The 17,014-nt window shown below is 39.0% G+C and overlaps 1 protein-coding gene across 4 annotated transcripts in view; it reads left to right on the forward strand.

Annotated features, from left to right (window-relative positions):
- The window catches only part of hiw (MYC binding protein highwire), a 300,830-nt gene that overhangs the window by 206,090 nt on the left and 77,726 nt on the right, over nt 1-17,014 (forward strand). For all 4 annotated transcript variants that reach the window (XM_053789308.2, XM_070094063.1, XM_070094064.1 and 1 more), the window contains 6 exons: nt 6,612-6,834; nt 10,002-10,184; nt 10,562-10,738; nt 11,465-11,671; nt 13,573-13,731; nt 14,856-15,087. In XM_053789308.2, the coding sequence (XP_053645283.1) occupies nt 6,612-6,834; nt 10,002-10,184; nt 10,562-10,738; nt 11,465-11,671; nt 13,573-13,731; nt 14,856-15,087 (1,181 nt within the window). The remainder of the gene's footprint in view (nt 1-6,611; nt 6,835-10,001; nt 10,185-10,561; nt 10,739-11,464; nt 11,672-13,572; nt 13,732-14,855; nt 15,088-17,014) is intronic.

Here is a 17,014-nt window from a genome sequence, read left to right on the forward strand (position 1 = left end):
TCACTCACATTTGTAGTTCATGAAGACAACGGTATACAGTATGTGTGTTGCTGTTCAGAGAGTCATCTGTATTCTAGCAGGACAGTTATTAAATGAATGATGGTGATGGGAAGGGCAGTGCCCCTCCCTTTCTCTTTCTTGCTGTTTATTATATATATAATACATTTTCTTTCAACATATCAGCTGTCTCCCACTGAGACAGGGTGACCCAAAAAAAATAAAGAAACACTTTCACCATCATTCACACACAATCATTGTCTTTGCAGGGGCGCTCGAACACGACAGTTTTGATGTCACTCCAAACAACAAGTATCCTAAATCCCTCTTCCATAGTGCAGGCACTGTACTTCCCACCTCCAGGACTTAAGTCCAACTATCTGGTTTTCCTGAATCCCTTCACAAAATATTACCTTGCTCTCACTCCAACAGTTCATCAGGTCCCAGAAACCACTTGTCTCCAAATGTATGTATTTTTGAGTGAACTGGAACCAGAATTAATAATAATAATATCTTTATTTTCTTCTTCTTATTCTTTTTAGTAATCTTTACAGGAAAAGGGGTTACTAGCCCATTGTTCCCGGCATTTTAGTTGACTTTTACAACACGCATGGCTTATGGAGGAAAGATTCTTATTCCACTTCCCCATGGATATAAAAGGAAAATTAATAAGACCAAGAACTATTAAGATAAAATCAAAGAAAACTCAGATGAGTGTGTATAAATAAATGTGTACATGTATGTGTAGTGTGACCTAAGTGTAAGTACAGTGGACCCCCGGTTAACGATTTTAATCCGTGCAAGAGGGCTCATCGTTATGCGAAATAATCGTTATGCGAATGAATTTTCCCCATAAGAAATAATGGAAATAAAATTAATCCGTGCAAGACGCCCAAAAGTATGAAAAAAAATTTTTTTTACCACATGAAATGTTAATTTTAATACACACAAACTGAAAAAGGCATGCACAATTAAATGACACTTACTTTTATTGAAGATCTGGTGATGATTGATGGGATGGGAGGAGGGGAGAGAGTGTGTTAGTGTTTAGAAGGGGAATCCCCTTCCATTAGGACTTGAGGTAGTAAGTCCTTTTCTGGGGTTACTTCCCTTCTTCTTTTAATGCCACTAGGGCCAGCTTCAGAGTCACTGGACTTCTTTCGCACAAGATATCTGTCCATAGTGGCCTGTACCTCTCGTTCCTTTATGACTTGCCTAAAGTGTTTCACAACATTGTCAGTGTAATAATCACCAGCACGGCTTGCAATAGCTGTGTGAGGGTGATTTTCATCCATGAAGGTTTGCACTTCAAGCCACTTAGCACAGATTTCCTTTATCTTTGTAGTAGGCAACTTCTTCAATTTCTCTCTCCCCTCCTCTGAACCAGTTTCCTCAGGTCTGGCCTCTTGCTCTTGAAGTTGATCTATCAGCTCATCAGTGGTTAGTTCTTCATTGTCCTCCTCCACCAACTCTTCCACATCCTCCCCACTAACCTCCAACCCCAAGGACTTTCCCAATGCCACAATGGATTCCTCAACTGGCACAGGATTCTCAGGGTTAGCCTCAAACCCTTCAAAATCCCTTTTGTCTACACATTCTGGCCACAGTTTCTTCCAAGCAGAGTTCAAGGTCCTCTTAGTCACTTCCTCCCAAGCCTTACCTATAAGGTTTACACAATTGAGGATATTAAAGTGATCTCTCCAAAACTCTCTTAGAGTCAGTTGAGTTTCTGAGGTCATTACAAAGCACCTTTCAAACAGAGCTTTTGTGTACAGTTTCTTGAAGTTGGAAATAACCTGCTGGTCCATGGGCTGCAGGAGAGGAGTGGTATTAGGAGGCAAAAACTTCACCTTAATGAAGCTCATGTCCCCATAAAGTCGCTCTGCCACGTCTGTAGGATGACCAGGGGCATTGTCTAACACCAGGAGGCACTTAAGTTCTAATTTCTTTTCAGTTAGGTAATTTTTCACATTGGGGGCAAATGCATGGTGTAACCAGTTATAGAAAAATTCCCTAGTGACCCATGCCTTACTGTTTGCCCTCCACAGCACACACAAATTATCCTTGAGGACATTCTTTTGCCTGAACGCTCTGGGAGTTTCAGAGTGATACACTAATAAAGGCTTCACTTTGCAATCACCAGTAGCATTGGCACACATCAACAAAGTAAGCCTGTCTTTCATAGGCTTATGTCCTGGGAGTGCCTTTTCCTCCTGAGTAATGTAGGTCCTGCTTGGCATTTTCTTCCAGAACAGGCCTGTTTCATCACAATTAAACACTTGTTCAGGTTTCAGTCCTTCAGTTTCTATGTACTCCTTGAATTCCTGCACATATTTTTCAGCCGCTTTGTGGTCCGAACTGGCAGCCTCACCATGCCTTATCACACTATGGATGCCACTACGCTTCTTAAATCTCTCAAACCAACCTTTGCTGGCCTTAAATTCACTCACATCATCACTAGTTGCAGGCATTTTTTTAATTAAATCCTCATGCAACTTCCTAGCCTTTTCACATATGATCGCTTGAGAGATGCTATCTCCTGCTATCTGTTTTTCATTTATCCACACCAATAAGAGTCTCTCAACATCTTCCATCACTTGCGATCTTTGTTTCGAAAACACAGTTGAACCTTTGGCAAGAACAGCTTCCTTGATTGTCTTTCTGGTGCCCACAATAGTAGCGATGGTTGATTGGGGTTTCTTGTACAGCTTGACTAGGTCGGCTATACGCACTCCACTTTCATACTTATCAATTATCTCTTTCTTCATCTCTATAGTAATTCTTACCCTTTGAGGTGTAGGGTTGGCACTAGAAGCTTTCTTGGGGCCCATGGTCACTTATTTTCCAGAAACAGCACCGAAAATACTGTAATAATACGAAATATTCCGAGTGTATGCTTGGATGTTACCGCGGAGGCTGGCTGGTAAACAATGGGACGGGGCGGCACATGTGAGGCTGGCTGAGGGCACATTGGACGCGTCTCGGACGAAAATCGGTAAGCGGGTTTTTAATCGGTATGCGCGGCAAAAATTTTGCGATAAAAGTAATCGTTATGCGGAAAAATCGCTATGTGATGCCATCGTTATGCGGGGGTCCACTGTAGAAGTAGCAAGACATGCCTGTAATCTTGCATATTTATGAGACAGACAAAAGACATCAGCAATCCTACCATCATGTAAAACAATCACAGGCTTCGTTTTACACTCACTTGGCAGGACGGTAGTGAATGGAGAAGAATGGTACTTGGGACCTGACGATCTGTTGGAGTGTGAGCAGGGTAATATTTAGTGAAGGGATTCAGGGAAACCGGTTATTTTCATATAGTCGGACTTGAGTCCTGGAAATGGGAAGTACAATGCCTGCACTTTAAAGGAGGGGTTTGGGATATTGGCAGTTTGGAGGGATATGTTGTGTATCTTTATGTGTGTATGCTTCTAGACTGTTGTATTCTGAGCACCTCTGCAAAAACAGTGATAATGTGCGAGTGTGGTGAAAGTGTTGAATGGTGATGAAAGTATTTTCTTTTTGGGGATTTTCTTTCTTTTTTTTGGGTCACCCTGCCTCGGTGGGAGACGGCCGACTTGTTGAAAAAAAAAAAAAAAAATCTTTATTTACTACAAGTACATGTACATGGTATACAGGCCTAGCTGACATCAATGACATACTACTATATAGAAACATGCCCATTGTTTCTACTCTGGCTGGGAATCAAACCCAGGCCCTTGCCGTGTGAAGCGAGAGCTTCACACGGCAAGGGCCTGGGTTCATTGGTGGTACCCCTGGCTGACATACTCATCACACACTACCCTCCTCCCCTGACAGTCAGGATCACATCTCATGGTTCCTTGTCACCTGCTCTCCCCACTGTATATATCTATGCTTATCATGTACTGTACTCTCTGTAGACTTGAAAACACTTGGTCTCCCAGTAAAAGGTTGTCTCAGTTAAGGTTTCCATTCTGCCACAGTGTCTTTATCAGCCAAGTTTTGGAGCTATGTGAGGGTACAAGCAATAATAGTCTAGTTGATCAACCACTCAAAAAGTAAATTGAGCCTCAGGTGCAACTACAGAAGATAAGCTCTTTAAACCAGTCACATGTATATTTACATTTTCCACATTGACAGTTGATATTTTCAAAATTGACATTATCAGAGAACCTCCGCAGGGGAGGTTTTTTGAAGCCAGTGATACTCTTAATACAACCCTTCCTTTGGAAAGTTGCCAGTAATCAAATAGTACTGTATTTCCTCCATTTTGAGCCTTATTTCAAGCTAATTCTGATTTGAAACTGACCAAAATCATTTGTATTTGGATGTCTTCCATTCTATAAATTGATACCTAGAAGCCAATAAAACCATAAAAACCTCTCTAGAAAACACCTCAAAGGCACTATTTTCAACCGAACACAAAGTTGTTTTACCCATAATGCACTGCATGGGACAGTTTTTTTTTTATACTGTGTACACTCACCACAGTCCCATTCTCTGATGTCTAGGCCAAAATTTACAGCTAACAGCATATTTGAGGGAGTTGTGCTTAAGATGTAGATATACATGAGTGACACTGGCGTCAATGACGTAGATCTACATGAGAGACAGTGAAAGGGTTAAGCATAATTAAACATTGATACTCTTTGCAATTGAAAAAGGGATGGTATTGAATGTAAAATATTTGGTAAATATTCATGGATGAATACAAAATTAGATGTAGAATATTATGTTACAGGAATGCATCTCCAATTATAATGTTGGTATCCAAAAAACTTGATTCCAAGTTCCAAATACCAGTGTAAAGATGATTTTCATGAAAGCAGTAAGGTCATAAAATTGGGCTCTAGTGTTATAATAGTGTACAAAGTATATGTGGAAGCACTTTCAATGAGTGGGGCTTGGCATTACTGGCTAATAACCTCTTAGAATGCAAAACACACAGCATTGCCAGTCTTTTCATTAAACAATGTTTATTCCTACATAAGGATTTATCAGTTCTGTTATATAGATTTGATGAAGCTCTATTTAGCTTGCTCTGCTGTGTGTGTTTTACATTCCTAGTTTGTTGACTACATCCCATTCCCTACAACATCCTCTCATTTAGAAGAGTATCAACTTTCTCAGTTGACTAATACCAGCCTAAAGGAAAATTGGACACCTTATGTATACAGCAGTGTTTTTTTCACTACTATTAAGATTGGTATATCTGTCATTGCAGAGAGAGAAAATTTGTATGTACATTGTACTTATCTTAAGCAATTATAATGTACAGTTCTGTATATATTCTGAGATATGACTAAGCTACTGTATTGTTACCACAGTTTATGGCTAGTAAAAGTTGTAGCTTTAACCCTTAACCCTTTGGGGGTCGACAGGTCCTCTCAGAGACTTGTTCTCAGGGTTGGCCAAATTTCAAAAAAAAAAAAAAATTTCTTATGGAAAGATAGAGAATCTTTTCCCGATCATAACGACACCAAAAGTATGAAATTTGATGGAAAACTTACGGAATTATGCTCTTGCGAAGTTAGCGGTCTCAACGATGTTTACGCATCAGTGATTTTGCCCGCTTTGAGCCCTATTTTCGGCCAATTCCAGTGTACCAGTCGACAAAAATCCTAACTATTTCGCCAGAACTCCATTTTTTTCTATCGAATGAGTACAAGAAACCACCCATTTACCGATTTCAACTATCCAATAAAGTGGTCAGAATTTAGCAATTTTGCCAATTTCACACAAATTTCAAAGGATGCCAATTTCCGAATAGGGTCCAGAATAAACAAGAAAGACATTCCTGGCACTAAAATAACAAGTTCTCTGTTTGTTAGTCACATCCCTAGGCCCCTCTTATATTTCTTTGGTTTTCCACTTTGAATTTTTATTCTTACAAAAATAAATAAGATTTACTGTTATGCAGACTACTGCATTAGTGTAGAAATGGTATAAATAATATCAGTGCACTTGTGAAAGAATATTAGACTCACCAGTTGATGTGTATTGGACGCTTGGCATGATTTGTTTACTTTTGAACTTTGGTAAAAATCGAACATTTCTGCTACTTTGAGCTCAATTTCAAGGTACTTTTTATTGTAAAACCAGTCAAAATCATCTCAATTTCTGTAATATGTCTTTCATTCTATAAAATGAGACCAAGAAAACTAGAATACAACAATAAATACCATATGAAAATACAGTGCAAAGTCGCTGTTTTAATCCAAAAACACAAAGTTTTTCTTTTTTTTCTCATTATGCACTTTGTGCTGCAAGATTTTTTTTTTATATACGGCGCACACTGACCACATAGACCCATTCTTTCATATGTAGGCCTACCAGCTTTCTCTCACTAGATTTGAGGGCGCTAGAATTTAGGCGTACTAGTACGTCAAAAACCCTGGGTTGTAAGACGTACTAGTATGTCCGAAACACCCAAAGGGTGTCCAAACGTAGATCTACATTCACGTGCATAGCACTCCGAGCGTAGATCGACTTTTTTTTTACACGCTTTCAAATGGAGAAAATAAAGGTCGGAGCACTACACATGTGAATGTAGATCTATGTTTGAACAGTTTAAGGGTTAATATTTAGACACTGATGTTGCCAACTAAAATATTGTAATATCCCAACAGCTGTCATTCAAATGAGCGTTTGTTTCTGCGTGATTTTGTGTCATGTGCGGGAGGCACCAGTGGCGGACGACTTGCTCGATGGCTGCAACCAGATTCCTATGTTGATGTTCGAGCATGTGAAGTTTTGTATAGCAGAGATGACATGAGGGCAGGGTGGCCTGCCATTGTCACTATTCTCACCAGGGATCAGTACAGTGAGGTGGTTCATGTTCCATCTCTCAAGGTGAGGTTTATTGCATATTCTGTATTGCATTATTAGACATCCAGCTTTTTATTAATTTTTAAATACTTGTAATTTGATATTAAACAAACAAAATTTATTTTCAAAAACTTGCAAGTACAATCAGTTGAAAATGACAGTGATAGTGTGTGTGTGCAGGGAAAGTTTGTGATTATGGTAGTGAGGATGAGGACGGGAAGGGGAATAAATAGTGGAAAGAGGAGGTAAGAAAAATGAATGGCAGGGAGGAATAAGTCAGCATACAAAAGTTTTTCAAAGTGTAAAAATGATAAATGGAATATGAATTATAGGGAGAGAAAAAGGTTAACAAGAATAGTGAGGGAGGTACAAAAGAAAGTAGTATTAGATTGGGTGAATTGTTATCAGCAATTTTTCTGATAATAAGAAACAGTTTTGGAGGGAGATCAGTAACATGAGAATGCATGGAAACACATGAACTTGGCAAAATGAAAAATAGTGAGAGATGAAAACAGTGCCATGTGCCAGGCACACCTGCTCACGGTCGGTGGCTTGCTCTGGTAATGATATGGTAACTCACACCACCTCATATCTATGAGCCTCCACTGCATACGATCCCCTACCTCCCACACCAAACTCCCCTCACCCCCAGTCTCTCTAACCTCTCCTATATACACCCCAGCCACTAACTTCACCTTTATAAACACCATACAGTTGCAACAATTGGGACAACAAACAATAAAGTACCTTTGTCATTTAGCAGATCTTTGCCTAAGAAACATTATCACATAAACCTCCATTTATATTGACATTGTTTTTACAGTTTCAAAACCTTTACAAAAAATTTTTTTTAGCTTTTTGGGGGATATAATGAACATAACCCTATTTTTCTTTTATGTTCTTCAGTTTAGTTTGCACGCATTTTTTTTTTTTACACTTTTTTCTGGACTTTAACTATCATGTTATCCATCAGTCAACTGTATATAAATCCAGTCAAGGTTTTAAAACATTGTAGTTAACTGAATCCTCTTGGTGAGTGCCCATCAGGTATAGCACTTCCCGTGAATATTATAATAATAATAATAATAATAATAATCTCAATCCAAGGAATTGTAGTTAACCATGCCTTTCCCAGATCATACTTTGATTACCTTCCATTCTGTAAGTGCTGTATAACCCCTATGGGTTTTGGATTAATCCATGATTATAATAAATGGAGAGTTAGATGTACAGTATTGGGAAGATGGAAGGAATATTTTTGAGGAATTGTTAAATGTTGATGAAGATAGGAAAGCTGTGATTTTGTGTATAGGGCAAGGAGGAATAACATCTTGTAGGAGTGAGGAAGAGCCAGTTGTGAGTGTGGGGGAAGTTTGTGAGGCAGTAGGTAAAATGAAAGGGGGTAAAGCAGCCAGGATTGATGGGATAAAGATAGAAATGTTAAAAGCAGGTGGGGATATAGTTTTGGAGTTTTTGGTGCAATTTTTTAATAAATGTATGGAAGAGGGTAAGGTACCTAGGGATTGGCAGAGAGCATGCATAGTTCCTTTGTATAAAGGCAAAGGGGACAAAAGAGAGTGCAAAAATTATAGGGGGATAAGTCTGTTGAGTATACCTGGTAAAGCGTATGGTAGAGTTATTATTGAAAGAATTAAGAGTAAGACGGAGAATAGGATAGCAGATGAACAAGGAGGCTTTAGGAAAGGTAGGGGGTGTGTGGACCAGGTGTTTACAGTGAAACATATAAGTGAACAGTATTTAGATAAGGCTAAAGAGGTTTTTGTGGCATTTATGGATTTGGAAAAGGCGTATGACAGGGTGGATAGGGGGGCAATGTGGCAGATGTTGCAGGTGTATGGTGTAGGAGGTAGGTTACTGAAAGCAGTGAAGAGTTTTTACGAGGATAGTGAGGCTCAAGTTAGAGTATGTAGGAAAGAGGGAAATTATTTCCCAGTAAAAGTAGGCCTCAGACAAGGATGTGTGATGTCACCGTGGTTGTTTAATATATTTATAGATGGGGTTGTAAGAGAAGTAAATGCGATGGTATTGGCAAGAGGCATGGAGTTAAAAGATAAAGAATTACACATAAAGTGGGAGTTGTCACAGTTGCTCTTTGCTGATGACACTGTGCTCTTGGGAGATTCTGAAGAGAAGTTGCAGAGATTGGTGGATGAATTTGGTAGGGTATGTAAAAGAAGAAAATTAAAAGTGAATACAGGAAAGAGTAAGGTTATGAGGATAACAAAAAGATTAGGTGATGAAAGATTGGATATCAGATTGGAGGGAGAGAGTATGGAGGAGGTGAATGTATTCGGATATTTGGGAGTGGACGTGTCAGCGGATGGGTCTATGAAAGATGAGGTGAATCGTAGAATTGATGAGAGGAAAAGGGCGAGCGGTGCACTTAGGAGTCTGTGGAGACAGAACTTAGTCCTTGGAGGCAAAGAGGGGAATGTGTGAGAGTATAGTTTTACCAATGCTCTTATATGGGTGTGTAGCATGGGTGATGAATGTTGCAGCGAGGAGAAGGCTGGAGGCAGTGGAGATGTCATATCTGAGGGCAATGTGTGGTGTGAATATAATCCAAAGAATTCGTAGTTTGGAAGTTAGGAGGAGGTGCGGGATTACCAAAACTGTTGCCCAGAGGGCTGAGGAAGGGTTGTTGAGGTGGTTCGGGCATGTAGAGAATGGAGCAAAACAGATTGACTTCAAGAGTGTATCAGTCTGTAGTGGAAGGAAGGCAGGGTAGGGGTCGGCCTAGGAAAGGTTGGAGGGATGGGGTAAAGGAGGTTTTGTGTGTGAGGGGCTTGGACTTCCAGCAGGCATGTGTGAGCGTGTTTGATAAGAGTGAATGGAGACAAATGGTTTTTAATACTTGACGTGCTGTTGGAGTGTGAGCAAAGTAACATTTATGAAGGGGTTCAGGGAAACTGGCAGGCCGGACTTGAGTCCTGGAGATGGGAAGTACAGTGCCTGCACTCTGAAGGAGAGGTGTTAATGTTGCAGTTTAAAAACTGTAGTGTAAAGCACCCTTCTGGCAAGACAGTGATGGAGTGAATGATGGTGAACGTTTTTCTTTTTCGGGCCACCCTGCCTTGGTGGGAATCGGCCAGTGTGTTAATAAATAAATAAATAATAAATAACTAGAGTTCATTTCTGAAAATGCCTTAAGTAGCACATTTTTACAACAGGTGGAAGTTGTAGCAGTTCCTGTAAACACAGGTGAGGAAGGAAATCAAGGCAAATTAAGAAGAATAAGTCAGCATGTGCCTGATAATATGACATTTGGTGGGCACCCTCAGCCCTCCTTGGATGTACCATATCAGGTGTCCATTAAAGACAAGATGTGCTACTGTGCAATCACTATGATCAAGGTCAGATAAATTGTTTAGAGTACAGTACTATGCTCAACAAAGTAACTAGAGTATTTATGCTCTATTTATGAATGGTTTTATACCAGTGTATTAGTTATAAATGTTCAATAATAGTATGTCATACTTGAATTTTACTTTAGAAAACGTAGTTTTTATGTAAAAATAACGTATCATATTTTGAATTCTCACAGGTTTACTTTTTCAGGTAATGCTTGAGATAATAATCATATTTGCTTTGCATATTTGCTGTAACTGCTGCATTTTTACTATATTTTCTTCGTAATTTATAATGAAAACAATCTTGATACATGTGATATAAATCATATTCATATTCTTTCTGCTATATTTTTATTTATGATTTCTTGTTACTTGACCAGGCGTATGATAATTACTCTTTCGAAGAACTTCGCTATATGTCACCTGCCATCCGTCGTCCAACAGAAAATATGCTTGTGCGAAGTAACAATGATGGAACATATTCATGTAATTGGACACCTGGAGCAACTGGATGGTACTCTTTGCATGTTACAATTGATGGCTACCAACTAGAGGAGGCAAGTGTTTGTTTTTATTTTACTTCAGTAAGAGCTTAGAATTTAGCTGCTGATGTTTACTTTTATATACAGCACTTTGTATACATTTAAAGGAAGTTTTTGTATGCCTATTGTCCTTTAAGGAGAGATTCTGAAGAAATGGTTGTGCTAAACACCTTTCAGGCAGACTCCTCTAAACATTAACCTTTACTGCTAAGCCCATCTGTGCATACTATATACTGCTTTTAACTTCCTTCTTAGTATAACTGCCTGAAGGGCAGTGTAAAGTTAAGCAATTAGCTTTTCTTACTGTCTCCATATTCAAAGTTATACACCATATTTTATGAAACTGCTTGTGCCTTAAGACATGTCTTAGAAAAGAGTTACGTCTGTTAGGTATAAAGCCTAATGACTGTACTAAATGTAACTTCTAAAGACTGCAATTCACCTGTATAATAACATCAAAATACTCTACTTTAATCCTGAATATAAGAATTAAAGTAAACTCTCCATATATAATCATAAAGCTATATACTACATACTATACCTCTCAATGTATCTATTCTGTGAGGCAGTAAATAACATAACATTTGTTGTACATTTTAATTTTGCTGTAAATGTATGGAAGGTATTGTAATAAGAAAATTAATTATTTATAAATTTTATTGCTCAGCATAATTTTTTCAAACAGGAAATTTTAATTTTCTTTAGTGTTTTAGTATTTTATGGGTATCTTTTAATTTGCAGACATATAAAATGGAGGTCAAGGAACCTCCCCAAGGTGTTACTCCTCCTGTGCAAAGCACCATACGAAGATCCTCACAGCAGCCCTCTCGTCTCCGTAAATTTGTGCTACAAAATAGTGCTGGTTTGCGTATTCGAACTCATCCATCTCTTCAGAGCGAACAAATTGGCATTGTTCATGTTAATGGGACTATTGCATTTGTAGATGAGGTATGTATGTATATATATATTTTTTTTTTCAACATGTTGGTCGTCTCCCACCGAAGCAGGGTGACCCAAAAAGAAAGAAAATCCCCAAAAAAGAAAATATTTTCATCATCATTCAACACTTTCACCTCACTAATACATAATCACTGTCTTTGCAGAGGCGCTCAGATAAGACAGTTTAGATGCCTTCCCAACTGCCAATATCCCAAACCCCTCCTTTAAAGTACAGGAATTGTACTTCCCATTTCCATGACTTAAGTCCGGCTAACCGCTTTCCCTGAATCCCGTCACAAAATATTACCCTATTCACACTCCAACAGCTATTCTGTTCCCAAAAACCATGTGCCTCCATTCACTCCTATCTATCATGCTCACACATGCTTGCTAGAAATATATATGCATGTAAATGTGGTATTTATTTTTTTTTATTAACACATCGGCCGTTTCCCACCAAGGTAGGGTGGCCCGAAAAAGAAAAACTTTCACATCATTCACTCCATCACTGTCTTGCCAGATGCGTGCTTACACTACAGTTATAAAACTGCAGCATTAACACCCCTCCTTCAGAGTGCAGGCACTGTACTTTCCCATCTCCAGGACTCAAGTCTGGCCTTCCAGTTTCCCTGAATTCTTTCATAAAAATTGCCCTTCTCACACTCCAACAACACATCAAGTCCTAAAAACCATTTGTCTCCATTCACTCCTATCTAACAGGCTCACACATGCTTGCTGGAAGTCCAAGCCCCTTGCACACAAAACCTCCTTTACCCCCCTCCCTCCTACCTTTCCTAGGCCGACCCCTACCCCACCTTCCCTCCACTACAGATTTATACACTCTAGAAGTCATTCTGTTTTGTTCCATCTTCTCTGCATGTCCGAACCACCTCAGCAGCCCCTCTTCAGTCCTCTGGATAATAGTTTTGGTAATCCTGCACCCCCTCCTAATTTCCAAACTATGAATTCTCTGTGTTATATTCACACCATTGCCCTCAGACACGACATCTCCACTCCCTCCAGCCTTCTCCTTGTTGCAGCATTCACCACCCATGCTTCACACCCATTTAAGAGCATTGGTGTAACTATACTCTCATACATTCCCCTCTTTGCTTCCATGGATAAAGTTCTTTGTCTCCACAGACTGCTCAGTGCACCACTCACCTTTTTCTCCTTGTCAATTCTATGATTCACCTCATCTTTCATAGACCCATCTGCTGACACATCCACTCCTAAATATCTGAATACATTCACCTCCTCCATACTCTCTCCCTCCAGCCTGATATCCAATCATCTCTTTCTTATCATCCGCACTACATACACGCACATTCAAGCATCTCAGTTTTATGAAGTAAATGTGATAGTCAACTGTAATTCATAAGCAGACGGCAAAAATGGGTTAAAGTGTCTTCAGGAAGCTCCTTATTTATTCAAATATAAGCTTCCTTATAGCTGAAACTTCATTAATTTGACCAGTGTGTTCCTCCCTTGATAAGTGGAAGATATGAAGTATGGAAACTGGATGTAATAAAAGAGGCAAAAACCTTCATACAACTCAGTGAAACATGGAAAGATGCTAAGTATAACACACACAAACTAGGAAAGAAATTAATGAGCTTAATCTCAAATTTTACTTTATTTGTCAAGAAAATCAAATGTTACTTGGTAGGTTATACCCATAAAACTAAACATTGGATTAGGACAATACATTACTGAAAAAGAAGAAAGAGTCAGCTGATGGACTTTATTTTGAAGCCATTCACTGAGTAATTAAGGCTCATTATAGGTAGATTGTTCTTTTATGGAGATGATTGGCATAATTATTTAAATGCTTAATAAAATACATTTATCTTGGTACTGTATTAGTAAACGAGATAAGCTAAAATTGATTATTTTAATTTCTTCTACAGGTCCACAATAGTGATGGTGTTTGGTTACGATTGAGCCCAGAAAGTATACGCCAGTATTGCACTAATGGATATTCCGAAGCTTGGTGTCTGCAGTACAATCAGCATTTGGGCAAGACACTTCTAGTACCACTAGATCATCCTAAAACTATTCTAGACCAGGTACTCTTAGTTCCATTGAAACATTTTAGCTTCTGAATGAAACACACACAGGTTTATGTACAGTATACAATAGCATTATTATTATTATTTTTTTTTTAACACACCGGTCATTTCCCACCAAAGCAGGATGACCCCAAAAAAAAAAAGAAATGCTTTCACCATCACTCACTCCATCACTGTCTTGCCAGAGGTGTGCTGATACTACAGTTCAAAACTGCAAATATCCCCACCCATTGTGCTTCCTATTTTCAGGACTTAAATCTGGCTAACCAGTTTCCCAGAATCTCTTCATAAATGTTTCCTTGCTTACACTCCAATAGCACATCAAATCATAAAAACCTCTTGCTAGGGGCTTGGACATGCCTGCTGCATGTCCAAGCCCCTAGCACTCAAGACCTCTTTAACTGCTCCTTCCAACTTTAGAAAGACCCCTACCCTTCCTTCCCTCCACCCTAAATTTATACACCCTAGTCATCCTGTTTTTCTCCTTCCTCTCTAAATGTCGAAACAACCTCAACAACCCTTCCTCAACCCTCTGATTAATACTTTTGGTGACTATACCTCTTTCTAATCTCCAAATTCTGAATTCTCTGCATAACATTCACTTCACACTTTAACCTCAGATATGAGGTCTCTGCTACAATAGGCTTCCTCCTCACCGCAACATTCAAGGCCCATGCTTCACACCCAAACAATAGTGTTGGCACCACTATACTCTGGTACCTTTCCATATTTGCCTCTACAGATGCTTAGGTAAACCACCCACATTCTTTTTACTTTTGTCAGTTTTATGGTTCACCTCATCTCTTATGGTCCACTCCCAAATATCTGAACATACTAACTTCCTTCATATTCCTTCCCTCTAGTCTAATACCCAACCTCTCATTGCCTGATTTCTATTCTTATTCTCTGTTTACTCCTCACTGCAACATTTAAAGATCATGCCTCACACCTATGTAAAAGGATTGGCACCACTATTATCTAGTACATTTTCCTTTTTTTTTTTTTTCCCCCAATTGATATATTCTTTTTTTCTACAGATACCTCAACACTCCACTAGTGAATGTGTTGTGAACCTCTTTTCTTTTTTTTAATACAATACTTTATTTATTTTTGTGCTTCAGGTGATCACTGACACTATAAGTCGACGCCGTGATGGAAGCCCTCGTCGGGAAACCTCATTAGGTGCTGATGGTGCTGAGGGTGCAAGTGGTGGTGCAGGAATGTACACTGTCGTAAAATGTGGAGCTTCAGGGCATAACATTCGAAGCCAGCCAAATCTGAAAGCACCACCAGTTGGAATGCTTGTTCTGGGAAATGTTATTTCAGCAGATTGTGATGCTAAAAATGCAGATGGTAAGTTTATTTTTTTTATATATAAAAAATGTCTTTCTTCTTTCTTTCAACACACCGGCCGTATCCCACCGAGGCGGGGTGGCCCAAAAGGAAAAACAAAAGTTTCTCCTTTTACATTTAGTAATATATACAGGAAAAGAGGTTACTAGCCCCTTGCTCCCGGCATTTTAGTCGCCTCTTACAACACGCATGGCTTACGGAGGAAGAATTCTGTTCCACTTCCCCATGGAGAATAAAAAATGTCTTATAGGTATGAAATCCGAAGCTTTTAATTAACTTCTTGTCCCATTCATTAGAATGGGCAAAACTGTCATGTGTTTTTAAGTATAGTCTAAGTGGCTATGCATGATGTCCCACAACTAGCTAGCCAGCTGCCACTCCTTGCTGGAGCTAATTGAGCTAGAGTTCAAGTCTTAAATATGCCTACTAGACATCTCCCCTCTTAATGCACATAATATTTCCCAAAACTTCTGTCACACAAAGAAACCCATAAATTCGGACGCATTTTCATCTACGACATTTTCTACTTCGATAAAAATCGCAAAATAATTTACTCTCACTGCTTATATATCATGTTCATCCTAGTAACTGTGTACCAGTGTGATGCTGGTGACTACCATTGTAATACTGGTGACTGTACCTCTTAACCCTTAAACTGTCCACACTGTTGCACAGTGCTCTGAATATTTAGAAAAATTTTTTTTTTTTTTTTTAACCCTTTGAGAGTCGACAGGCCCTCTCAGAAACTCGTTCTCAGGGTCGGCCAAATTTCAAAAAAAAAAAAAATTATTTTTTCTTATGAAAACTAGAGTTTTTTTTTCTAAACATTATAGGCTAAACAAAAAAAATTTTACCGTCAATACTTACCGAGATATGGAGGCGTGAAGTTTGCCAAAATTGAACAACATCTGGTAACATCGCCGACTGCCGTCACCCAGTATTTTTCTATTTACTTTTTTATGTACTATTTTCAATTATTTTTTAATTTTTCTTTTTCTGAGTAACTTTTATGGCCTTTGAGGCCAACATAATCATTATTTTGTAAGTTATTTCTTTTTCAGTACTACACAATAAGGGCGTAAACGCTGTTGTCATTATTTTGTTTATAGAAAATATTTACACAAACAAACGATATGAAATGTTGTTTATTACTATTTTTCTATATTTTATATACACATATACAGTCACAGGGAATGTTTCTAGAAGTTCTGCAGCCTGTGGAAGTCTTTGAAACATGGTGTCATGCACAGTAGTGTTTTACATTCCTCACACATAAAACGAGTGTCTCTGCATTGTTGTGGGCGTTTTTTTGTATGTGCACAGACGTAACATCTCTTCTGAGCCTTTTTCTTGAAAGCAGTAGCAGGCAGTTTTACCAGGAAGTGATCACCATGCTTCAGACGAGCAGGTAGTTGTTGATAATTTGGTGGGCGGTCAATTGCAGGTGCTGTTCCTTCGTACTTGAATACTATTTGTCTGATGACAGACAAACAGAATTCGCCATACTGTGGTTTGTTTCTGGTCCTCATCTTATACATATTATAAGCATTGAGCATGGAAATGTCCAGAAGATGGAAAAACAGTTTGATGTACCGCTTATAACTCTTGCGAACACAATCAGCAAACCCAATCTGCATGTCACATTTGTCCACTGAACGCATGTTGAAGGTGTAATCAATCACAGCTGCAGGCTTTAGAATGGGTTCATTGCTCTCTCTATGCTGCCTGCCACTGTCTGCCATTTCATTAGGGTGAACTGATGACAACAGTGTGACATCTCGTTTGTCATGCCACCGAAATGCCATGATGTCATTGGCAGCAAACGCCTGCACCTCACCTCTACGAGTGCCAGCGTCAAACCTGGGAATATGTTTCCGATTTGCACGCACTGTGCCACACATATCTGTCATGTTCACTTGCAAAAAAT

Source organism: Cherax quadricarinatus, chromosome 44 (assembly GCF_038502225.1).
Source record: "Cherax quadricarinatus isolate ZL_2023a chromosome 44, ASM3850222v1, whole genome shotgun sequence".
Lineage (NCBI taxonomy): Eukaryota > Metazoa > Arthropoda > Malacostraca > Decapoda > Parastacidae > Cherax > Cherax quadricarinatus.